General features: G+C 45.8%; 1 protein-coding gene across 11 annotated transcripts in view; it reads left to right on the forward strand.

The window, feature by feature from the left end:
- The window catches only part of ZNF618 (zinc finger protein 618), a 62,704-nt gene that overhangs the window by 12,089 nt on the left and 24,833 nt on the right, over positions 1-25,782 (forward strand). For 7 of the 11 annotated variants that reach the window (XM_063316362.1, XM_063316357.1, XM_063316360.1 and 4 more), the window contains exons 2-6: positions 15,716-15,768; positions 18,062-18,330; positions 23,106-23,183; positions 24,199-24,237; positions 25,172-25,261. In XM_063316362.1, the coding sequence (XP_063172432.1) occupies positions 15,716-15,768; positions 18,062-18,330; positions 23,106-23,183; positions 24,199-24,237; positions 25,172-25,261 (529 nt within the window). The remainder of the gene's footprint in view (positions 1-15,715; positions 15,769-18,061; positions 18,331-23,105; positions 23,184-24,198; positions 24,238-25,171; positions 25,262-25,782) is intronic. The other 4 variants (XM_063316359.1, XM_063316367.1, XM_063316365.1 and 1 more) reach the window with 1 other exon arrangement.

Here is a 25,782-nt window from a genome sequence, read left to right on the forward strand (position 1 = left end):
CTGCATTTTCTTCACTGAGCGGGCAGCCTAGTCTCGGTATCAGCCTGTTGTAAATCCTTGTGATCTTGCACTAAGGAGATGGGAGTTGGCTATAGCCATAGATTTTGTGGTGTGTTACAAGGTCTGTGCAGCTGTCAGTAATCTCCATATAGAGCGGTTCATATAAGTTCAGAGGAGTGTATTTTCACAGGAGTGTCTAAAATGTGAGCCTCTTAACCTAGACTGGGTGCTGGTGGGAAGGCCTGAGGTGACGGTGCCAGGCTCTCCTACCTGTCTCTTCACTTAACAAAGCTGTCCTCCAGAGAAGAGGCTTGCGGGTAAAGGAAGGATCTGAAGATGCTTGTTTGTGACAACTCTGGGCCACTTCCCAATTGCTTTCTCATTTAGGGCTGATGGAAGTTGCAGACCAAACCCACCCTCTCGTCACCTTGACTTTCTTAGTTCCAATAATTGCCAGGTAGCTGTAGAGAGATCCAGTACCTCGGGCGGCTAGGAGGGGAGCTGGCCTTTCAGCCTTCCTCAGAAAGGTCCTGTTACCCCTTCTGCAACTGGGAGTGTTACTAATGTTTGGCTTGAGAATGCAGACTGAAATCTGAACTGACACACATAATAGGGCACCGTTTTCTCAGTCTGGGCATTATTGGGAGTGGATTAAGAATTCTGTGGTTGGGCTGGACACAGAGGGCTGTGTCTAGAGATTTTATCCTGAGATCAGCAGGACCGCTGAGGGCAGGATGTCTGAAAAGTGGCCCTGGAGAGCTGCCTCTCAGCCTTTTGGATATAGTTTAGCTGACAATAAATGATGTCACGGATTTACAGGAATCAAACCCTGAAGTGTCTGTTCTGTTCCCATCTCTGTCTTGCTACAACGTAATATGACACAGCACCCAGAATCTGGTGATTTCAACGACCCTATCTTGCCTCCTTCTCGAACAGCATTCAGGTACTTCTGTCCTTCCCGTTGACTTTCAGCTCTCTCAACCTATCTCAGCAGTACTAATTTAGGTTGAAGCTGCTTGGAATTGGGACCTCTCTTCTGAGAGTGCAGTATCTACTAAGACTGATAGAATGAGAGAAGAATCGTCTGGAAGACGCTGTCCAGAGAAGGGAGCTATCCGGTTTGTTGCATTGGGTGCGTTTCCTTCCTCTGAGTTCTGCCTTACCTAAGATGCAGACTTCGGCCTTGGCATTCTCAAGACGACTTGTCACCGGTCATGCAGCAGAGGTTATAGTCAGTTCTAGAGGAGAAACTGGGAGTAAACCTTCCACCTCCTTATTAATCCATCAACAGTGTCTCGGCCTTTTGTACAGATGTGGTAGATGGTGCTGAGGCTCGTCACACTTAGGACTAGATTTTGGTTTTCCATATGACCACACAGTCGTCTTGATCTTGAAAAGGAATTGTCAGAACTGATGTTAATTTTGCCGTACTAGGAAGATGGCATGTGTTATCTTGGGGTTTAATTTAACTTTATTAAAAGTATTTATATATTGGCAAAAGGAAGTGAGTTCCAAGCAGCTTACCTGAACACGCTTTGCATTGCTGTTGGGCGCATTTAAGGAGTGACTAGATATAATGCATTGCCTTGGCGTGCTCTCCATGCGGCAAAGTCTGGAAAACAAATGAGTCTAAAAAGCCTGTTTCTTGGCCTTCCCCTTGGGGACCTTCTGTTAGTAGTTTGTGGCCTGGGAAGGTGGAGATCACACTTGTATGCTGGAGAGGAGCTAGGCCGGACTCAGTCAGCAAGAATGGAGTTGTCTGTTGCTGAGGCTTAATCCAGATGAAATTCAGATGTTGAAAACGTTGGTGCCCTGTGGTCAGATTGTTCTGTTCTCTTGCATAATCTCCTCTGTGCTTGTCGCCAGCAGCTCTTGAGAGACGGGGGGAAAGAGGGGTTCAGTTTTTCTCCCCACTAGCACTGGAACCTTTCAGAAGCTGACCGGTTCTGCTTCAGGCCACGGCTCTACCTTGCCCAAAGCTTTCTGCTCCAACGGACAATAGCACTCCAAGTCCCTGACGTAAATTTCTCTGGCTGAGGGTCCCAGATACGTTTCAGCACGCACACACACGCAGAATGCCAAAAAAACCCCTTGGTTTGTGGCAAATAGGATACACAATGCCAAAGTGTTGCAGTCCTCCCCTTCTGAAAGTAGATAACTCCTACCCTGACTTAGATTTTATTTCTGAGCATTCAGAATACCAGCTCGTGGCTGCTTTTCTCTTTTTCCTTCTCTGAAAAAGTATCTCCTGTTCTTTGAGCACGGCACGGTAATATATTGTGTCATTGCAACAGGGATAGCAAAGTAGGATGGTCTTGCTATATCAGTCCACCCAGAGGAGTTTGGCAAAATGTCTGAGGCTCCATGTGCTTGTTTTGGATTCCAAGCAAAACATTTTCTGTTTCGTGCATATCCCTCCTTGCCAACTGCTCATCCTCAAGAGCAGTCCTGACAGTGAATGCGATTGGGGAACTGCAGTTGCTGCTTTAATTCTTGCTGTGTTCAGCATGCTTCTGAAATTCTGTAAGTGCCTGCAAGGAGTCTGCATTTTCTTTCTGTATTCTCTGTTGCGGTGGGGGTGGCTGGAATGTTACCATGTTGCAGGTTGCTTGGATATCTGTGGGGTGGATCTCCATCCCAGGCTCTGCCTGTTTTTTTGGGAGATGGTTGAATAGCTACAGTGCCTAGTATCCTCGGGATGTGGCTGAGCCTGCAAATGGATGGTCTGTGCTTGGGCCTCAGAATCTTCCTGCAATCCATACAAGGTAGATGGTGGTTTACAGTCACTTGCAGGTCACACTGCTGGCTGGCCTTTAACCCTGGCCAGAAATATTGTTCTGTCCAGCTGAACAGTTCTTCCTCCTCCTTAATTTGCCTGCTAGCTTGTACTCTTGTGTGCAGGCGGGGGGAGTGGCTCTTGCTGGTGAAAAGGTCTCCGCCAGGTCTGATTTTTGCATGGCCTTGAAAAGGTGGTATTTGGACCCCAGGAAGCCTATAGAAAGCAAGTGTCCTCCATCACGTAGGTAGATTTTGGAGCAGATACATGAAGGCTGTGTCTTGGCAGTAAGAGGGGCAGCTTTTCCAGCCCAAATGGGAAATCGAATAACCACATTTCTTGCTGTCTCTGGCTCCATTGCTGGCAAAGTTGAACAGGGCATTAAACTCCAAAAATAGCATCCCAAATATAAACTTCTCTTTTCTTTCTTCTTTTTTCCATGAATTGCGTATCTGCTGAGCATCTCGATCTCCATTATGGGAAGGGGTGGCTCTGGCTCCCTTACTAGAGCATGGCTTGCAGCAAGCGCAATTTTGCCATTTTTTCCTCTTCATGGCTGTAATGAATTGAGAGCTGCTGTGTATTCATTAGGAGAAAGCAATTCTCCCAAAGGTTAAATGTTTTCATTCCAGTAAATTTAAATTAGAGTCACTGGAAGAGAAGGAGGAATACACAGCGAGAATATCTCACAACGCGGAAAATGGGATGGGGCAGAACTACCATAGGTTCTGGAATGACAAACTCCTTCCTCGCCTTCTCCTGCACTTTGGTCTTCAGAAAGTCTCGGCAGATTGCTTAGATTCCTGAAGGGTAGATCAGGTGGGGGGTGAGGGATTTGTCTTTTCTTTCCAAGGCCCCAAACCATGAAGTTCTGATTATTTTATCCAAATGAAGACCAAGGTGACTTTTTATTAGACTGAGTCCTGCAGAATAAAAGTTAAAAGAAAAGTACATATAAATAAAATACTTTTTTGTTGTTCAGTCGTGCCCGACGCTTTGAGACCTCGTGGACCATAGCACGCCAGGCCTTCCTGTCCTCCACTGTCTCCCGGAGTCTACTCAGATTCATGTTCATTGCCTCGGTGATGCTATCTCACCATCCCATCCTCTGCCGCCCCCTCCTCCTCCTGCCTTCAGTCGTTCCCAGCATCAGGGTCTTTTCCAGCAAGTCCCCTCTTCGCATGAGGTGGCCAGAGTATCTGAGCTTCAGCCTCAGTATCTGTCCTTCCAATGAGCAGTCAGGGCTGATTTCTGTAGGATTGACCGGTCTGACCTCCTCGCATTGAATAAAATTGCATGCATGTTGATGATGTGTATGTTTAGCCCAGTTCTGTTCCAATTTTGCTTGTCTTACTGGAAGAGGGGAAATGAGCCAGGTTGATTATTCTGTCAGTTTGCTGCTGTGGAGTCCCAGAAACAAATAGCTTTGTCTACTGGAGACAGGTTGGGCATTCCTGGGGTGGAGAGAGCTATTAATATAGGTAGAAGATCCTTGCTGCCGGGGACAGGTGAGAGGAGAAACTGGTCAGCCAGAGGAGCTTCTCAGCACAGGGAAGGGCAGACACCCCATGGATAAGTTTGGATTGGGCACATCATAAATCCCATTCCTTCCCTAATTAGCAAATTTGTATCTGGGATGTTACATCTTAAGGATTTGTTTTCATTTTATTTTTATTTTAATGAAAAGGCCAAAGATTGTTCATTCCAGACCGTGCCAAATGGCAAATCAGATGCTTTACCAACCTTAGGATTGTGGGACAAGGTGAGGGAAGTATAGGATGTGACAATAGCATCTAGTGACATGATTTTATCTTTTTCTTTGGAAAACTCTTAAAATGAGAGTATATTTTTAGGAGGGATTCTGACCCTTGAAGGATTTCAGTTTCTGCTCCTTCTGTACTGCTGGGGGACCTCCAGGCTTAGGGTTTAAATGCCAGTGGGATGTGGATCTGGGTCTGAGTCAAGGAGCATGCTCTCTCTGTTTGGGTCTCTTTCCCTCCTTTTTGATACAACAAAATGTTCAGGTTTGCTTGCATTTTCTGAACTGGTTTTAAGGCAAATTTGGGACATGCCTGAGCAGCTAATCAGACTTTCTCCATCTGCTAACCGTTCCTGACTTGTACCTGTAGGGTACAGGGATGCCCTCCAGGTTGCTGCTCTCTCCTTCCTTGGGCAGAAAGCCTGAGAGATTTTTCTCATGGTTTAAAGTCCAAGATTGTTTGTTTGGGTGTTTCTTCCTTTCTTTTTGGCTGAAGTTACCATCCTTCTGCTCTCTGTCACCATTTGATTACACTGTGCCATCTTCCCAAAAGGTAATCTCAGAGAAATCTTCCCAGAATACTAATCATTCAGTGCAAAAGTGTCCTACGGACAACGCCGGTTCAAGGCTTAGAAACAGAGATGAGCACCGCCCCCTAGAGTCGGACACTACTGGACTTTACGTCAAGGGAAACCTTTACCTTTACCTTTTAAATGTAAATCAGTAAGGTGAGGCTTAAAGCTACATCAATTGGCTTAAATGTGCAGATTTCAATTTCCTGTATATTTTTAAATTTTATTTTAGAGGTTAGAACAAATAAACATACTGTACAGCGTGGTCCCCCCTGAAGGCATCCCAGCGCCAGGTGTCAGCATAACAAAGAAGGAGCAAAGGGAAGGATGGGTTGTTTTAGAGGCGGTCCTTCCTCCCGATATGTGGACCCCTGAGGTTCCCTGAGGACTGAAAGGTGGGTAGCACATCTTGCATTAGACTCAGGAGGGCTTCCAGTTTCAGTTCTCTGCATCTCTTTTGTTCCACGTGGGGCCTCTTAAATAATTGCGGCCTAAATTTATTTTTGTCTTCTTCAGATCGTTATTTATATCTGGTTGTTTTGTATTTCCTGTAACTTCCAAGTTGAAGGTAGACAGCAGCCTGAGAAGAATGAGGGATATTGAGACTGAACGCAGAACTCGGACTTTCTGTTCTGAGGATCTGTGAAATCACCTTAGCTCTGCTTTACGTGTCAGTGATCTTGGTCTGGGAAGGTGGTCTATACATGCAGAATAAAAAGTACATGTAAATCAGATTGTATAGTCTTAGTTTTAGCCGGTGAAGAATCCATTTGACAGTGACATCTTTTTCTCTCTTTGCATGCACTTCATTTTTCTTATTTGTCTAACTCATGTAGGATACAGAGAGAGGTACAGTGTTTCTTGACGTAAGAGGGAATTTTGATTCCCCCCCCCCCTTTTGGTAAACTTTGTTTATTTTTTTACCCACTTGGGAAATTAATCTTGAGTATTTATAGTCTTTGTGGTCAGCTGAAACGAGTTACCTTGCTACAAAGATTTCTAAGATTTCCACATGAACTTTGCTGTTTTTTCTTGCTTGTTTTTTAAAGCTTGGGCCTTTTGCCTTATAATTATTGTTCCGTTTTGAGATTTGTGGGGGATGTTCTATTTTATGGATTCATAATTTGGATTTGGCTTACTCTTCTTCCTGTTTAAAAAAAAACAATGCACAATGAGAAAATTCAGAAGTTGAGATAACATGTTTGCAGTATCTTTTAGACCTTACAGCTGTTAGACTTTCAAGAGGCAATAATGTCCAATTAAGTACACTGCAGTAAAACATTTCAGTGTAAGCCCTTCTTTTCCAAGGTGCTTCCTTGTGTGCCTTCTGGACAGTCTTAAGTCCAGAAGTCCATCAGAGCTTTGGAGAAGTCCTGCAGAAGTCAGCTGGTACCCACCAACTCTAGCAGCAGGCGGGCTTCCCCGGATGGCTGACCTTCTGTCCATGACTTAGCACAGTGCCCACCTCTCCCTCCCAGGGAAAAGCTACTTAAAGAGCAAAGTGGGGTCTCCCTCTTATCTCTAGGAGGAGAGAGTTCTGTGGGTAGGAAGGCTATGTGGCTGGAGGGTTTTGGCTGTGGGCCTGCTTGCAAAATTTCAGTTTCAAAATGAGAAACTTGCAGAATTTAAATTATGATTTTGTTTTGTTTTGTTTATTTCAACAGGCATTGCCCAATTCAACAGTCACTGGGTGGTACACAAATAATAACTTAAAAACTAATGCAAACCAAAAACAAGATGGGATCCGGGTGCAATATACAGACAAAAACCAAAATACCAGACCCCATCCATCCATCCATCCATCCATCTCACCCCAAGGCTTTGGTGCTTTCAAATCATGACATTAGTAGTATTGCTTCTGTTTAAGCAGAATTTAGGATGCTAACTGCCATCTGAAGCATAGATGGTCTACTCTGTCACACAACTCGTGAACTTATTGGCACTCTCCAAGAAACCTAAAAGATTGATTCTTTGGCTGAATTGCCTTGGTCTGATTTGAGCTACGGTTATAGTTCAGGGCTGAGTTCTAGACCGCTGGATTCTTTCCATCTCACCAGGTTGGGGCTGAGCTCGGGGCAATGCCTGCAACTTCCTGCATCTTTCCAAAGGAGGAGTCAGCAGCACCGGGTTTGGAAATTGGCGTCTTTCCAGTCCCCTGGCAGCAAGGCTAGTTTTGGTGATAAGTTACATATTTTAGTTAATAGTTCAGCAGGCTTGCATTTACGATATTTTGAGATCTCTCCGGGTGAATGCCATCTGGCCCGGGGGCTTATTACTTTTTAACTTACCATATCTAAAACTCAGTCCTTCGGCCCTCGTAGTTTGGCAAAATTCTGTGGATGCACCTTCAGGAGAAAATAAAGCAGAACTGGGCTGCTGCGGTGATATAACTTTTCATCCCAACTATTTGCCCAAAGAATGGCACTTTGGCAAAGAAATAATTCTGCTTTTCCGCAGCTTCCCGGTCTTTTTTTTTTAAACAGTCCAGCACAGTGTGTGTGGGGGGTGGGTGCGTCGCTGCCCAAGGCATTCCTCTGGGGCCCTGGGCTGGCCGGAGGAGGCGGCTGTGTCCCATGAAGAGCACCAGGCCTGGCTTGCTGTCCCAGGCTCTTCTGCGTTGTGGAGCTGCTGCTCTCTTGATTGCTGCATGGTTGCCTCGTTGGCTGTCAAAGTCACACCGCCCCCACATCACACCCAACAGCTAACCTGCTAAGAACACATAAGTTGGGATGTATAATACTCAAAAATAGAAAACTGCAAAGTTCACAAATTCAGGCAACACATTTAAATCAAAACAGACAGCCTTGTACCCAGTTTAGGACAAATTGCTGTGGCGTCAGAAGGCCCTCTGGATGAGTTTCATGCCCTTCCACAGTGCTCTGCTGTGGCTTTCCCAGTTCTCGCATAAAGGGGCAAGGCTTTCCATTCCAGCTAGTCAATACGACATTAATTACTTTCCTAATGGTTGGGTGGCAGGGGGGTGGGGTTTTTTTGCCTTTATTTCTGTCCATTCGGTACCTCGCCTTGTCGTTTTAGCCTTTAATTTGTTTTTGCCTGCATCTAGATACGGGCTTTGTGTTATGGGAGTTGAAGGGCAGAATATTACAGCTTTTGTGCATACATGCATACGTGACACTTTACCTTTTGGGGAAAGCAGCATTATCTAAAGCACGGAAATGGAGTAAGAAATGTCAGAGCCAGAGAGCTTCCGGTGAGGATGTGGCAAACGGGACCATCCCTGAAGGAGCAGAGACAGCCTTACGGCGCAGATCAGCGGCCAGAGAGTGGATCCTGGCCGGTGAAAGGAGAGATCGTGAGATCACCCACATGTGCCCCAGACAGCTGCACCTCATGAGCAGACGGCAGGCACCGAGGTCTTTGCGGTCAGCTGGTGAGCCGAGCGGCTGGGAGTCAGGAGATTCCAACTAAACTCACGGTCATAGCCTGTATGGATGTAAAGCTCAGCCAAGCCTCATTTCTTAATCACTTTTGGAATTACTTTTTTACTGCTTTTCAACCCTAATCCTAACCCTATTGAGAACCTTTGGAACTGCAAGTCTTCTGGCATTCGCTGGGTGAGTTTCCTTCAGTCCTTAACAGAAGAAGTTTTAGGTATGTGTTTAAGGACCTAGAAAAATTCTTTTTTGGGGAATCAATGGCAAAAGGGTGATTATAGTGTTGTTTCTGAAAAGTTATAAATGGACTAAGGGTCCAGATGGATTTGAAATAAGATTTTGAAATTAATTATAAGAATCCTTCCCATGGAAAACAGCTGTTGTTTTGAATTCTGGAAAAAAAACATGATAGGATGGGACTTCGAAGGTTGGACACTAGAGGGAACCAGAAGGAATTAAACATTACAATTAAAGGAGAAGAACACGTAAATTCAACTTGCTAACACAGAATGGGGCAAAATACTTTAACATTGGATGCACTGAAGGATATTTGTGCACAATGGACTCAGAAGTTAGGTTTAGGAACATCTGCCATCACAGACAGACTGTGTATAAATGATATTACGGAATAGGAACAAATTCTGCCGGACAACACTGAAATCGATTTGAACGGGGAATTAAAAATGACATGCTACAAGAATGATCTAGAAAAAAGACGATATACTGGATATATGTATGAAACTGGCTGATGTCTTAATAATTAAAAGGGACATAAATTAACAAACCAGAAGAGTAACTTGGATAACTTTCATATATTGGATTTACAAAAGATACCTGTTAAAGTTTTGAAGGATTTGGTGAGAAGAGACAAAGAAAAAAGGAAAAGAAATAAAGTTCTAGGACATTATTTGAAGGGATCCAAGACCCAGATTGTTAAAAGTAAGAGGAAGGAATATAAGGTTGGTTTATCTGATCAAGGTTAAATAACATATGTTATTATCTCTGGCAACCCTTAATGGACTTTTGCTGACCAGGACTTTGTTTATAGATAAGAGATGAGATATGGGATGAAGAGATTGTTTGTCACACTTTAAGAGAAGATAAGTTGTTAGAATTGTCTATACTTGTTGTGACAAAGGGGGAAGTTACTTCTTTATATATTTTTTCTTTGCTATATTCTTATTTTTCATTTTTTCTTCTTTTCCTCTGCACTTTTTTTCTTTTTATTCCTTTATTTTTTGTAGTTTGTGTTACTTTTTATCTGTATAACTGTAATGCTTAATAAAACTATTATATATATAAAAAGAAATATTGGAGCTGGAGAAATTAAAGGCACATGGCAAGAAAAGAAAAGGAAATGTAGCTAAATCCCCTCTACAGTAGCACCATTCATTGTACTTTTCTGGCCTTGGAAACCATCCTTGCTTCCATTATTTCCATACGTTCTTTAACAAAAATTCTTAATCTATATTTTGAATATGCTGTACATTGTAAACGCTGCATACTATTATTAGTTGCTTCAGCCTGCAAAATTTTATGTGTTGATGTTTTCCACATGCAGCGTATAAGGAATTGTTCAGCTGTTGACTTGAGTCTAGGTCTTAGTTGTTCCGTGCTTCATCTTGAGATGATCAGGATGCCTTAGGTGGAGAGGACCGGATAGAATTTCTGGTCCATACTTTTCTTTCTGTGCTTTTTGGCTGTTGCTTCTGTGTGCTGCAAAGCCTTAGTTCCAAGCCAGAAGCACTATCTTTCTTAAAAGTGGCATAAAAGCTGTAGAGCTCGTTCTGCAACATTTCCCTTCACCTTGTCCCTGACTTCAGATGGGGTGAAATATGAAATTCATAATTTTGCATTTTCCCCCTCACAGCTATTTTTCACCACAGCTGTGAGTAATAATATTTTTTTTTTACTCCTGCTTAGATGCATATGCAGTGACCAGACTCTTTAATCATTTTTTAAGTAACCTGAAATGGTGCCAGCGGTCTCTCCGGCGTTGTAGTAATCCTGTCCATACCTTGTGAAATGTGTTTCTGCCGTAAACGTAACCTGGTGAAATGCTGCATCCTGATTCAAGGAACCTTTTATTATTTGTGTCCAGAGGAGTATCTTGGAGTAATGAAAAAGCAATGCCTACATGACTGCCATAAAATAACAGAAGTTTCCATTTTTCTTTGAGATGGATTAGAACGTTACCAAAGCTTTGTTGGGAGGAAGGGAGATGCCATAGCTCGAGGCAGCATCTGGAAACCCAGATAGAGGTCGCTTTTCAGAAAAATCAGAGTTCAGGACTTGTAAATGTGGTTGGGGACCCATAATCGAGGACATTGGCCCCTATTAGGATCATTTTTATCGGCATAATCCATGTGCTGGGTCTTCTGCACTGCTGTTAACCTCGGTGGGTTTAAGAGATTGGGGGAAAGGGAGGGCTGGAGCAAGTGGTCAGCTCTGGGGCTTTTCCCAGGGCCCCTGATCGCAGTGTTCCTGGAAAGCCTTTAAGGGTGTGCTCAGCAGGTGAGGGCTTGAGTGACTTGCATTGCTGGGGCAGGCGGGCTGTCTTTCTGGAAGGGTACTGTTTTGGTGTATGAACCTTTGCATTGGAATGTTTCCTGCAGTAATTTGTTAATTCATTCTTGAACTGGAGTTAGGTGTGAATTTTTAAGTGAAAATTGCAGTGGCTTTCTGTGGCTTTCCATTTTGCGCTGATTTGCGTATATCATGGAAAAGGGCATAATGGATCTGATAAATACCTGTTCCTGAGGCAGCCTTGAGGCCTGTGGCTGGGCAAATAGAGGCTTCTGTTAGGGAGCCTCATTCTTGAGTCTAGCGTTAGGACTGCATTTTGGTAAATATTTTGTATTTTGTAGACAGTATTTTTACCTGTGTGTAAGCAGCTTTGCAGGAAGGAGGGAAGACTGTACTCAATGGGAAGCACAATGCTCAACTGACCAGGCCCTTCCGTGGCTGAGGAGGATGACCTGAGTCCTTGGTGGGTGGATCTAGGCCTTGCATCTGCTTTTGAGCTGAAGGAGTTTTGTGCGTGGGGCAGAAGGCTGTGTGAAGAGCTGCTTCTGACAGGCCTATCCTGTTGCATTTGCCTGTTCTCTTCGCTGCTGCCTTGCTGGGCCACTCAGACAGGTAGCCCGCTCGGCCTTATGCAATGTTTGTTCAGATCTTGGAAGGTTTGGTCTGTGAGTTTCTCGGTTGTGGCTGATTTTGCTTTTCCTGGGGAGGCTGAATGACAAAAGTGGGCAGAATAATTGCAAGCTTTCAAATTTTGTTACTGCTCCAAGATTATTGCCAAGACTTGGCAGGGAGAGTGTCTGTCTGTCAGTTGAAGGTAGCTGAGGCCAAACCGGCTTGGAGCCTCTGACGCTTGTTTCTTTACAGCTTGCCTTGCCTCGAGTGTCCGAGTGGGAGTTAGTGGCCGCCCAGAGCCAGGTTTTCTTAAGTTGCACATTGGCCACAGAATTGTGCTCAGCATGGGCTTAGGGCAGCAGCATTTGATCCCTGCAAGAGATACAGCCAGGTAACTTTCAGCTTCTGGAATAGAACCATCTTTTTGGGGAGAAGGAGGGCACCAGTCCCTTTCAGAAGGGTGCCTCTGTCCATCGGGAGTATGCATGACGGTCACAGAGCATTTCATCCTGTTTTTCTGTTTTGAGTGAATAAAAAGAAGCTAATGTTGGTTTATTTTGTTCTTTTTAGCAGATGGCATTGCAACTTGGAAACAGTCATGGTGCGTAATAGAAGTATATTAAATCCCAAGCATTAAGATGGCAAAGTTTAAAAGAGCATCATAAAAATGGCCAGGAAAGAAATGACAGGCTGGGTTAAAAAGCCTAGGGAAGATGACTTGGCACAGAAGGGGTTGTCTGGAGAAGGCGTCCTGCTGCTGAGTGCCACCATGATAGGTCACTCCGGTGCAGAAGCAAAGTGGCTTAGAGTAAGAACAGAAGAATAGGATCTTCCACCTAAGCTTTATGAAAAGGTGCAATTATCATGATAATTAGCAGTTAAAATGTTATGAAGCATCAGAGGAAAGCTAAGAATTCCAGCATTAATAGTTGAAAGATTTTCTCTAGCAGAAGCTCTTGGCAGCGTCCCTGTAATTCATCAAGAAGCCCAGAGAGGGAAACTGGTGATGATGGGGCTGAATGCCTGTGAAAGGGGCGAAGGCCAGTGGTTGACAGTTTTGTGGAAGACATCAGCGTTATCTATCACCCGAAGAGAGGAAATTGCACTGTCACTTGGGCTTTGCTGGATACACGTGAGGTAGCCGTGGCATCATTTGTGGCTTTATCCGCTGAGATTGTATTGTGGCCTTTGCTAGTTCCGTCTCCGCTGTGTCGGATTTCTGTTCGGCCTTTATTTGCTTCCTCCTCCTCATCCAGGCCTCTCAGGTGGGGTGACTGGAAGAGCTCCTAATCCAGAGTCATCCAGGGAGTGTTCACTGAGGTTGGGCTTGAACCCCAGTGGATCTCAGTGGCCCCAGCCTTGACCTCTGCGCTCACTAGCGGGTACAACTCCATTTTCAGATGGAATCCCAGTCTCGCTCGGGATGTCCTGATGACTTGGGCAGAACAGAAGCCGCCAGGTTTTCTTTGAGAAAGCCTAAGGCCTCACTTGGTTTTTGACAGATTGCCATGAATTGGAGGGGCTGAGTGGCCGGTTCTGTAGCTTGACAAGGGAGCAGGTCAGTGACTGCACAAGTAGTTTGCTAGGGGAGTGGCTGCTGTGGCCCACCCCTTGCAAATTCTCTGATTTATCTTAAAGAGAAAATTCTGAAAGGCAAACTTGTTCAATTGGGAGAACTTTTTAAATTATGAAAAAACATTTTCATCTCTTTGTACGTTTTTACCAGCCTTTGTTGCTCTGCAAATGGGAAATCTCTCCTTTCAACGTTCTTCATAAAGGAATTAAAAGTAATACCTAGAATTGTAATTTTCTCTCTTTCTGCTATGGGTATTTCTGTAAGATTTCAGAATTGTGCTGATGCACTGAACGTGACCTACATAACTTTTAAATTAAGAATTTATGCCAGGTGGAAATTTATGAAATATTTTAGCATGAAAGAGAACCCTTTTCCCCTTAGGAAAATTAAACAATAAATCACCCAGCTTTCAATTTACTGCCCTAAGGCTGGCCATAGATAGCATCCCTTCCCCTACATTGTTCTGGAAAAAAATATAATTGTATAAGACAGCTTAGCTTCTATCCTCCTACTCTCTAGAATTTTTAATTTTAGCTGTTTCTGCTTGGATTTATTTCCAATATTCCTGCTTGGCTTTTCAATTTCCTCAGTTATTAAATTTTAATTCAGTGCATTAGCATTTAAATTAAAAAGGGGGTTATTTTATCGAACTCACTCTCCCCACAACCTCTGAAATGGCCTGTTTCTGCCATAGATGTCCCCCCCCATGATATGCAGCCAATCTTTTCTAATGCACATTTGTGCAAATTCATGGGGGGTGGGGTGGGGTTCAAGGTTTGAAATAATACTGTTTTTGAGGAAAGCCTCTTTCAGATTTTCTTTTTAAATGGGTAATCTGCTTCATAATTTTTATTCTTAAAAAGGCATTGGAATTTTAAATTACAGGTATTTGAAACTGCATTTTTATCAGAGTCAGTATTTAAGGAGGGGGCTGGACTTTCTGAATTCCAGGGAGTGTGGCCAATTTGGAGGGGGGGAGCCGACGATTCCATCAATTATGATGACACAGTTACAGATTTCTGCCTTTGATGGGAGGTACGCTTCCACATATAAATTATTCTGTTCTGGAAATACGGAAATTTTTCCTCACAGAATTTTTCCTGGTGACGTGATTTTCTTCTCCTTTCCAGTTTCCAGCCCTCATGCTTTGTCCGGATGGGTGGGTGGTGCTCGGTAAAATTTCAGGCTACAGGGGCACTTCGGTGATGGTGTGGCTCTCCCTTGTCACCTCCCTCCCACCTCTGAGGGTCACGAGGGATCCTTTTCTTGGCCCCTTGCCTTCTTGGCCCGACCCAGCTGCTACAGCTCAGGCCACAGCCTTGTCCCTGGAGCAGCTGGGTGCCAACATGCTCCGCTCACTTCTCATGGTAGCTGAAGAACACATATGCATGCATGCACACACACATACACACGCACACCCCCCCCCCCCCCCCGCTATGGGCAACCTCTTGCTTGGGGCTGGGAATCCCTGCACCTTGCTGGTTGCCTTGGAGCCCTGGCATAAAAGGGGAATGTCTCCAAGTTGAGCTCAGGTGCACAGTCTTAGGTTTCTTGGCAGCAGTGCAGAGTGGTTACCTCTGAAAGTCTCCCAAACTAATCTTGGTGTTCCCAGTGGTCTCCCATCCGAGGGGTGACCCAGGTCCAACCGTGGCTGCTTTGCATACTTGGTTGCATATATGCATGCAATTGATTACAGAAATCACAGTAAAGATAGACAAGGGGCATTTCTTGCTCTTCTGAAATCAGCCAGTCAGGCTCCAGGTGGAGAAGACAGCAGTAAGTTCCGTCTGCGTTTCCTCTCTTTCCACAAGTGATGCGGCAGCTCTGTCCATTGAGCTCAGTCTTACCTCTCTCTTATGCAGTGCCACCGAGAGCCCCAGTTGCCTTTCTCTGCTGGCCTGGCTGGTAGCTGGTTCTTCCCTCCTCCCCACCCCATGCAGTAGCAGGGACACCTCTCTCTGGTTGGTGGGGGGGAAGCAGCACAGGCTCTGATTTCATCAGGCATTGTCACCATTGGATCCTCCTCTTCCTTTTGGGAAAGCCATCCGCTGAAACCGACTGGAAAGAGATTGAAAACAAGTAAAAGGAAACACTTCTTTACACTGCACAGAATTAATCTGCGGGATTCATTACCACAAGATGTAGTGGTGGCCACGAGCTTGGATGGATTGAAAAGACGATTGGAGGAATGTGTGATGGGCTGTTAGACCTGAGGCTCAGTGGTACCACCTCTGGTCGAAGTGGAGGCGTGGCAGGAAGGGGCTTTGTCTTTACCTCCTGCTTACGAGCACTTGGCTTTTCCTGATTTTCAACGTCTTGAAAAGGACTATAGGGACCCTGTTACGGAAGGCCGCTGTTTTGGGAGGGAATGGGCATTAGTTTGTGTTTGGTCTTAATCGTTCTGATGTGCGCTTTGTGCCCTTCACATTATTCCAAGTTCCTTAAGTGTGTTCGCCTCTCCAGAACTCTGACCTTCCTCTCCTCCTGCTTCTGTTTTAGGTGGAGGGCGGCGGCAGCAGCAACAATGTGGGGACGAGAGCCTCTGTGGGCAGGTAGGTCAACCTCAGGAGCACCATGCGGCATCAGCGCTGTGGTTAGGCCTCAGCTAGATATTTGGGAAACATTGGATCTTGGGGCCCAGTGACCCAAATGATTGGTCATTTTTGGTGTTTTGATCTGGTTCTGACTCTGGCTGGAGTGTGGGACCAGCTGCATCAAGCCCGTTTCTGTGATTGGAGCCACCCCCCAGAGGTCAGTTGCCATAGGGCGTGAATTGGAGTGTGCTCCAAATCGTGCCACTTTATCCTACCCCAAAAGATGACTGAACTCTAGGGGGTTCCTGTTCAAGAGACAACAGACTTAAAAATAGATTTAAATGTTTAAAAGATGATTTCTGCCTCTGAGCCACCTTCCCTGATGCTTCTCTTTGTCCCCCACCCCCGCTTTCTTTTTTTGCTGCTTGTTCCCTACTTTACAGTATCCTTTGTGCCTTTCATCATCTGAAACATGAAAAGGAGGAAATAGTTTGCTTTTAGCCATCAAGATCATCTTTGTTGCTATTCTCTGCCCAGATCGGTGTTTTTCAAAATGTTTGATAATGCTTTAGAATTAGGTTGTTGGGCATCCAACAATATTGTGAGCTGCTTAAGAGGAGAATAGTGCTTGTAATTACATTAATAAAACAGTGAGGCAAACTTTCCTTGTAAAGCCCTTTTTGCCCCACTCTGGGTGAGAACTGTATGCAATCCTGGACTCCTCAAAGTGTGTGTTGACTTGGTTGCCTTTTGGAAATTGCGCAACAAGTTATTCCTAGCTGGAAGAAATGTCTTCTTGTTATTGGATGCCCCCTTTCAAAGGGGCATGGTGTGTGGTTCTAAGGAGCTTATTTTGGTATTTGTATCATAAAATATTCTATCACCTTGCCCAGGTTTCCAGCAGGGCTTTCCAGACATACGTGGTGCTCCTGCGAAGGGCTGGGCCTGAAAGCTTCTGCATGGGAAGCAGGGTTTTCCATGAATGATGGTCCTTTCCTAGCGATTCCTGCCTGCTCTTTTCCTAGCTGTCCAGCCTGCCAGCTTCATTGGCTGGCATTTAAAGATAGTGACTCCCCCTTCTTGGCTACAGATAAAGTTAGGATCAAGTTCCTAATTTTTCTGTTTTCTTTCCTTCAAATTCAGCCTCTTCTGGTAACACTCTCTTAAGCAAGAACTTCAGAACAGGGATAAAAATTCAGATACACGAAAGAGTTGGTTTGGGCCAAGGTTCTGCCTGATCTTGTTCCTGTTTCCTTTGATAGCTGGAAAGGGATATGGGAAGGGATATACCTGAATGCCTATTCACTTGATGATTTATTAGTGGTCCCCGAGCAGGCATGAAGTATTCAATACTCTTCCTTCCATCATTCCCTATATCCCAAACAGATAGTATTCAGAGGCAGGCTGTTTGAACATAGAGGCTCAGACAACCATGTCTAATATCCATTAATTGTTCTCTTCTTGGATGTTTCGAGCTCTAGAATATTTTGAAGTTGGTAGCCACCACTACTTGGGGATGAAAACTCCAGACTGTAATTCCATTTTATAAGAAGTAGTATTTCCTTCCCAGGCAGTGTCATTGGTTGATCTGAGGGGCAGTCCTAGAAATTTGGGCTATAACCTGCCATTTTTGTTATTTCTTACATGGAATATTTTTCAACAAATCCATGGCTGATGAATAGGTGTACCCTCTTGAAGTCCTCCTAACACCAAATGGATTTCATGCTCATGTGGTTCTGTACTTAAATGAAATTGTGTTTATGGTCAATTTGCAAGTTGAATTTTTTCAGGTAATTCTGTTGCCTCAGGTAAACCTTTAGCACACCAAATTTCTTGATGGTGGTGCAGTACTCTGCTGAAGTATAGCACTGTTTCCATTGGAGCTGAAGACTTCTGGCTTTCCCTACCAGCACAAATTGAGCCACTTGGGGACAGCAGAGCCCTCTTTACATTTTGCAGAAGAGGCAATCGAGAGACTGTTCCTTTTCTGTAGATCCGTGGCGGTGAGTCCTAGAGTCATGGAACAGGCAGACAGTTCCAAGTGAGTCAATCTGGAGTACATTCAGAAGTTTTTGGTTACCAAACAGAATGACAAATCATTTGTTTGGCATACAAAACCAATTTTAAAAAGGAAAAAAAACAGATCTGTAGAAGTATTCCACTTGTACATAATTCAGGGTTTGTAGTGTAAGAAGTCACATGATCCTAAGCTGCAGACCATCTGAATATATGATGTTTTCTTGAGTTGCTTCAATTTGTGGTAATAGGCTCTTTGAGGTTTAGAGTTCTGTTTTCTCTCTCCTCACCCAAGAGAGCGCTTGAAGAGGACCCAGAAAATTATGAAAGCAGAAGGTTGCGATTCAGCCATGCCTCAAGCATCACCTAACGAGGATGCAGCAGCAATGACTGAAGTGAAGGTGAAGACAGAAGTCCCAGATGACTATATTCAGGAGGTGATCTGGCAGGATGACCCAAAAGAGCCGAAGAAGAACTTGAAAGGTGGTGGGGTGGCCGAGGTGCCTGCAGAAATTTGTGTGGTGATTGGTGGGGTCCGCAACCAGCAGACTCTCGGTAAGCTAGGTCGGTGGTCCATTGGCTTAACCTTTTCTTGCCAGGGATGGGTTGGAGTCCATTGAGTTGGCGGGGTGGGGGCAGGGGGCAGGGGCTCTTGGGTTTGGTGGCTGTGCTGATATGAGGTTGAGGACCAATGAGCCCCTTGATTGAGTGTAGTTCAGGTAATAAGCATAAAGAGAAACAGTTCAAAAACAACAGGTCAGGCTCTGCATGCTGGCTGAGTAATTGCTGTTTCCAGGTTAAGAAAATAGTAAAATGAGAACTAATCTATTAATCAGTTAAATTGCATTGGCTGTGTTTGCCTTAAAATGGTTTTTAAGTGGGGAGAAAATATATTTCCGGTGAAAATCACAGCAGGCATCGTCTCAAGAGGCATTCCTTGCTATCTGAGAGGAAGAGAAGAATGCCATACTTCTGGGGAAACTAGTATTACGTAATCCTATAGTCTGAGGCAATGAGACATGTTAGAGGCATATAAAACCTTGCATGAAGCAGAAAATAAAGTTTCTCTCCCTTTCTGACCATGTTAGAATTCAAGGTCATCTATTAAACACAAAACAATTCAGGAACAATAAAGGTGATAACTTTTTTATCTAACAGATAAACTACGGAATTCATTGATTCCAGATCTACTGATTAGCAGCCAGTCTGGACACTTATAAAAGAGGCTAAATAAACTGACGGTGGACAGGGCCCTCGATAGCTGCTGGTCTTACTGGCCCTAGGCTGCTTCATAGGAGCATCCCTGAAGTACCAGATTGTTGGAACAAGACTGGACAAGAGTTCTTGTTTTCTGCCCTGCTTGGGACCTTCTTCTGTTCAGTGCTTCTGTTCAGGCCCATGTGCTCCAGAATGTTGGCTTAGATGGACTTTGTAGTTCCAAGTGCGCCCTTCATTAGTGGTTATATAAGAATCTTCCTCAGTTGGAGTGCAGTTATACCTTCCCTGTTGTTCTGGGAGTCTTTCCCCCCACAGCACGTCTCTTGTGAAGCAGCTGCAGGTGCATTCGGGAGTGAGGAGAAGATGCAGGGTGGTTACAGAGGAGCCCTTTCCTCCATGAGCCCCTGAAAATCACTCCCCGACCTCCAGTTCCCTTCTGGAGGAGAAAAAATAGACAAACACAAGGAGGTGGGAGTGTGCATGAAGGAATTTGCGTAGGCAAATGGCCCGGAGCAAAGAATTCAGCAGCTTCTCTTCCCTAAAGCCGGGGCAGCTTCTTGGTGACGACGGGAGGCTGCAGAGAGGGTGTTCCTTTCTCTTGGTGCCTCGCTCTGTCTCTGGGAGACTCAAGAACACAGGTGGAGGGCTCTTCAAAGTACCACCACCACACCGGTTGAGGAGAGAGGGGCTGCTGGGGCTGCCGGGAGCTGCCTCTGAACCAGGATCCAGGACAGTTGGCAGTGCTCAAAAGACAAAAAGAAAGTCACTTACTTCATTAACATGTGGATTTCATTGTTACAAGATACATGTGAGCCTCCAGAGGTATTGATCAACTGTTCTGGAAACAAGATGCGTATTCTTTTCTGGGTGCCTACAGCCAGGAGTTGGATCAGAATACTTTTTAATGTCCTTCAGTGATGGGACAGTTTCAGGCAGAAGAAGACCAGTGGCTTGTTGTCTTGCATGGGTAAATCATCCTTCATGTTCTGAAGCAGTCTTCCTTGGATAATCTATTACCTTTATGGCTTCCTGGTGTGTTTGTGTGGACAGTATAATGCTAGAGTTGAGATTTATCCAGAAGACAGTTCTTGGCATTTAAAATCAATGGTCTTGGGAATTTGGTAAACCTAGCCCAGAAGAGGTTCCTTCTCTACTAGCTTAGATGATTCTGGATGCTTGTGGTATAACTGTTCTATATTCCCCTCTTTTAATTCCTTTTTTCTTGAAAGAAAATAACAGACGAAACAGTGGAATAAGATGGAATGGTGTCCAAGTCACACAATATTCTGAGATTAAGGCAGAACAATTGCTTCATAGAAGTGCTCTCTGTCTTCTTGAAGCAAACAGATGCAGAATTTTGCAGGCAGTAGTTTGCTCTGGCTGTCAGAACTTTAAGGGAGCTCCCTGTCCTTTTCCCCCATGCAAAAAGCCCTCCGTGCTGGATTCAGCAGCATAATTGAAGTGTGGAGGGTTTTCACCGGTGTTCTCTTGGTAGCCAGAAACCCTGGCTGTGACACTGGAGGGGGTCAGAGGCCTCATAGCTGAGCCAGGCTTCCCTTTAGTTCATGTCATCCTAACCTAACCTGAGATGCTGCCACTAGGACTTTCTAACTCAGCATTTGCTATAGTGGCTGTCTGGAGATGAGGCCTTGCTTGGCAAACCCATCTCCCTTTGGCTGCATTGCTTTCAGCCATTGCTGGCATCCTAGATTTTTGTTTTGATAGCTTGGAGACAAAGGAGCAGGTGTGTGTGTGTGTGTGTGTGTGTGCGCGCGCGCAGAAGGGAAAATAAGCGTTGGTATGGAGGAAGGATCTATTAACTGCTTCTTTGAAAGCTGCACATGAGCTCCCCCTCCTGCCACAGTGATAGAGGCATGGACCTGTGCGTAAGCGATCTCAGTATTACAAATCTTCTGGCAGATAGAACTCCCCCCACCACACTTTCCAAAGTATGCTATTCTTGGGTTTACCCCAGAGCAGGCACGTGATAGCCATCCAGGTGTTTTTGAAGATTTTGTGTGTGTGTGTGTGTGTGTGTGAGAGAGAAAGTGAGCGAGCGAGCACCTTCCCTTGGTGGGTTCTTCCTTCCCTGCTCTCTTGGGCACTGCTGAGGTGCTTCAGCACATCTGTTCAGCCACTCCAGCCTAAACAGCTGCCTCGGCAGGCAGGTCCTGGTTTAAGCTCTTACAGCATGTCGGCAACGACCTGGCCTTCTGTTGCAGGGGGCCCTTGGCAGTCCAGAAGTTCCCCCTGTGACGGTTTGCCTCCTCTTGGTGTGCGCGGAGGGTTCTTTTCCGTTCTTGCTCTCTTTATGCTCATTTTCTCTGCTGACCTCCTGCTGCCCCGCTTTCTTAGAATTACGGCGGTCCCCGGGTTAAGAACATCTGGCTTTCAGGCAACTCGTACTTACGAACAGACTGCCATAAAGCCTATTATATTAAAAAATTGAGTTAAATGCAATGGTTCGTAATAATGCACGCACACGCACGCTACTTTGTGACGCCCATGAAAACATTCCGCGGCTTCAGCGGTGCGTCGGCCGAAGGAGAGCGCCATCTGCCCGCCGTCCACCATTTCAAGTCAGATCGCGTGGCCATTAACCCTGCTGGGTGCGCCTGCTCTGACCTACCTACCAAGTCAACTCAAAGACAGACTTTGGAATGGGTGCTGTTCGTAACTGGGGACTGCCCGAGCACGGGGGTTGTCTGCGGTGTGCCAGCGAAGGGTTTCCGCTGCCCACGATAGGTAGCTGTCCAGTCATTTCTTGAAAGCCTTCAGAGACGGGAACCCACAGCTGGAGAAGTTCTGCACCCCAGTCATTCTCTTCTCCAGCCTGCTTTCATCTGGTGCTTGCCTCTTTGCGCCCTGTCTTCCACCCTTCTCTTCGTATCACGAGCCTCTTGTCTGGTCCGTCTGCGGCCTTGTCCGGGCAAGGGCCCCCAAGCCGGCTGTTGTTGCTTTGGGCTGGGCCTTTCCAAACCCGCTCCCAGAGGAACCCAGCTCTTCTCAAGCCTGATAGGAGCTTTCTGCCCTGCTCTCCCAGCGCTGCTTACAGTGTAAAAACAGCAAATTATATAATAAAATAACAATACATAAAAAACAGCAAATAATGAAACCTCTACTTACAGAAACACTTGGCTATCTCACTTTTTCAGCTGAAAGCCAGAAAGGGGGAATTAAAAAAAAATTAAAGCAGCCGAGCATGGTGGATATGGTGTTAGACTAGGACCAGGGAACCCTGGAAGCTCCCTGTGGGACTTCCTTTCAGCCCATCCTGCCTTGCAGGGTTGCTGTTGTGGGGCAAAGCTGGAGGAGTAAGTGCTGCAAACATTGCCTTGAGTTCCTAGATGAAAGATGGGGCTGGCATCGGGTGAAGACAGCCCCAGAGAATGAGCAGGCCATTTGACTTCATGCTGTTTGGGTGGGGCTGTGCTTAGAGGCTGTGTGGAAACCGAGGCAGAGGAGGGGAAGCAGCAGTCAGGTGGTGGTCCATTGGGGGAGATCTCTGTGAGCGTGCGTCCCTGCTCAGGCTGAACATGCTGCCGGTGGGGCTCAAGTCCTTGGTTTTGAATGGCTGCCTTTGCCCGTCACAGCCAACAGCATGCTTGTTGCATGGGTCCTGGTGAAAACTGCTAGGTGGCAGAGCTGGGCTTTCAGTGCCTCAGCCCTTTGGGCTGGGTGTGGGCATCGTAGCCCTTTCGCATGCTGCGTTTACAGTATTGTATTTTATCCTTGGGGTTGCCTTAAAAGTGCTTTACTCTTAAAGGGCAGGGGATAAGTGCACAATGCCTTAGGAAGTGAAGCCGTGGGAGGATGTTCTCCAAGACTTAAGATCCACCTCAGTTTCAGCCTGGTAGGCGGATTGTGAATTTATCTGCTGTTTGGATCTATATACCAGAAGGCTTGAAGGGGGAGCAAAGATGGCCTCCTGAGGCTGGTCTGGATATGATGGGAATTGTGCTCTGCTTTTGGAGAGGGCCGGGAGGAGGAAGAGACCTGATAACGTGTTTCATCAAAACTCCGCCACTTTAGATATGATTTAGGTGTGAGTGATCTGGTAGAGGGTTTTGTGTCTCTCTGTTTACAGCTGCTCTAATACGTCTGTGTGATTTTTTTTCCAGGGTCATATGAGTGTGGAATATGTGGAAAGAAATATAAGTACTACAATTGTTTCCAGACCCACGTTCGAGCGCACAGAGGTACTGATCTCTTGTGCACTATCGAGGGATTCTGGGAATAATCAAGAAACGTGGGTGGGAGGGTGTTAGTCCATAAAAGTGTTCCTGGGATAGTATTTGCATTCATAAGTCGGGGTTCCCAGGATTTTGTCCAGTCACATCAGTGCTCAGAGACCACCGCCAGTTTAATGTTTTTTAGACAAATCAGGGAAATATGCTACAGATCGGTGAATTTAGTATCCATTCAGAATACTGAACAAAATAACGACGGGGAAGAAGCAGAAAAGCCCCCCCACCATTGGTTGTGGAGCAGTCTTAAGATGTAAGCCATACAGTGCGTGTTCACAAAGAGATTTAAATTGCATCAAGTGCTGCAAAGAGCAAGCTACAAGAATTGCTGTTAGCCTGTCCTTTCCCACTGACCAATCTCCTCCCCCAGTGTAAAGCTGGCATTCACTTAGATGAGCCTCCAGCACTGATGGGAACGCATAACCCCTTTGGCAGGTAGAGGCAGAGGCCTTCATGCTTAAGGGCCTCCTCGTTAGCACGGCTTCTCTTCTCTTTCTGCTTCACTGCAGAATATTAAATGCCACTGAGGACAGAAGCCCCCCCCCACCCCTCCCCCCCAGCCCAAATAGTACATCCTGAAAGTTAGAATATTGCAGTGAGATGTGAGGCGCTACCACTTTCATGAGCCTTAAATCAATGACACAGATTTACGTGGCCTGTTTTGCATAATTCTGCCTTTTCTTTTGGTTTTGCTTATCGTGAAGGGAGGGGATTCGGATGTTGCCTCTCTAGGCACTGCCAAGGTAACTGGCACACCCTCAGAACTTTGCTGCCAAGTGAGGGGCTCTGCATGAGATGGGGATCTTGAGGCCAGTTTATCTCAAACAGACAAGTTCCTTTGGCTTTGGATCTGGGAAGGAGGCCTTTTGGGCTCAAGCCTGTAAACAAAGACCAGGATGGGAGGGCGCTTATTCCTAGGAACGCATTTTCAGTGGGGTTCTTCATCTTGGGCTTTCTCTTCGCATAGACACAGAAGCGGCATCAGGCGAAGGAGCATCCCCCGGAAGTAAGTACAAACGCACGTCTTGAATACCTAGAGCAGAGGTGGAGGTGATGCTTTGCAAGCAAAAGGTTCCAGTTCCGATTTCTGGGAGAGGAGAGGGAAGGCGTCCTTTCACCTGAGGTACCAGAGAGTTGCTGCCGGTCAGAGTCTGCAGCTTGGGCTAGATGGACCAAAAGCTGACTCAAAGCCCGCAGGTCAGCTGCCACCAGTCGACTGCAGAGGACCCCTGAGGGGCCAGTTGGGAAAGCCCCCTTTGCTGCCTGCTGGTCTGTGTGAAATGCAGCTGTTGCGCCATGGCGCCCTGCGCTAGCGAAGAACAGGCTCCCTAGTTTGGCGACTGTCTTTGTCTTTCTCTTGTCTTGTGTCCATGCTGATCTTCTTTTCCACTGCTTGCGCTCCTTGCTTTGTACTTTTTGCTAAATTGTTTTCCGCGTTGGAAAAATACTTTAATGAAGGCAGGAAACAACCTCATCAATAATCAGGATAACATGGACTCAGTGGACTAGTGTTCCTTACTTCTGATCCTCTTTTCATCTGGGTACTATTAGGGATGGTTATCTCCACAGGGACGGGGGCGGGGGGAGCCTTCAGTGACTCTACCACCATGTCTCCCCCCCCCCATATCAAAACAGAACAAGAGAAATACTGTTTTCCTTGATATGGAGCATGGATTTTCTCTCCTACAAAATTCCTTGGGGTGACAAGAGTTTCAAAAGCCATAGAAGATTTTGAGCCCCTGAGACAATTCCAGTCCTTGCTCCAGATTAGAGGTGGTGGTGTTTGTTGGGGTTGAGGTGTGCTACGAGCAGACAGCAGCAGAAGAGTGTCTTGGTTGAAAGCACAGAGGCTCTTTGAGGGTCTGTCAGTGGGGACTCCTCGGGGAAACCCTTGGTTCTTCTTGGAGTTGCTCGAACGTTGTGCTCTTTCCTCCCCACAGATAACTTTAGGTACACGTGTGACATTTGTGGGAAGAAGTACAAATACTACAGTTGCTTCCAAGAGCACAGAGATCTGCATGCAGTGGATGGTGAGTGTCAATGTCTGGATCACTTGGCACGAAGAGTGCCAAGACTGCTAAGCAGGAGCACAACTGGCCGGCCAGCCTTGAGCGCACCCAGCCCTCCACCCCACCCTCCAAGTGAAGTTTGGTGCAGGAGCTGGAAAATATTAACAGCTAACTTTAAGCAGCGGCTTATCAAAACAAGCCAGGTTTGCCTTTTAGGCCTGGTTTGTTTCAAGGAAATCTTAATTTAAGCCAAGCATGGCTTGAGTATAATAGTTGTTCAACGTAAGGAGCAGGGCTTCTCATCTCCTCCCAAGGAAAGGGAAAGAAGGCAAGGGGCGGGCAGGCCTGCCGGCCCCCCAGACCCTTTCTCAGAGTGTTGAGGTATTGCGTAGTCCTGTATCGGTAGGTAAACCTGGCCAGCGTTTTATAGAAGCTGGGGAGGGGAGCTGTTTGTGCACTGCTGTTGTTGACACCATTGTGCAGTCCTAGGCTGTAGCGGAGTACCACCTGCAAAAAACCAAAATCCAAGGCAACCCATTAGA

This window comes from Candoia aspera, chromosome 16 (assembly GCF_035149785.1).
Source record: "Candoia aspera isolate rCanAsp1 chromosome 16, rCanAsp1.hap2, whole genome shotgun sequence".
NCBI lineage: Eukaryota > Metazoa > Chordata > Lepidosauria > Squamata > Boidae > Candoia > Candoia aspera.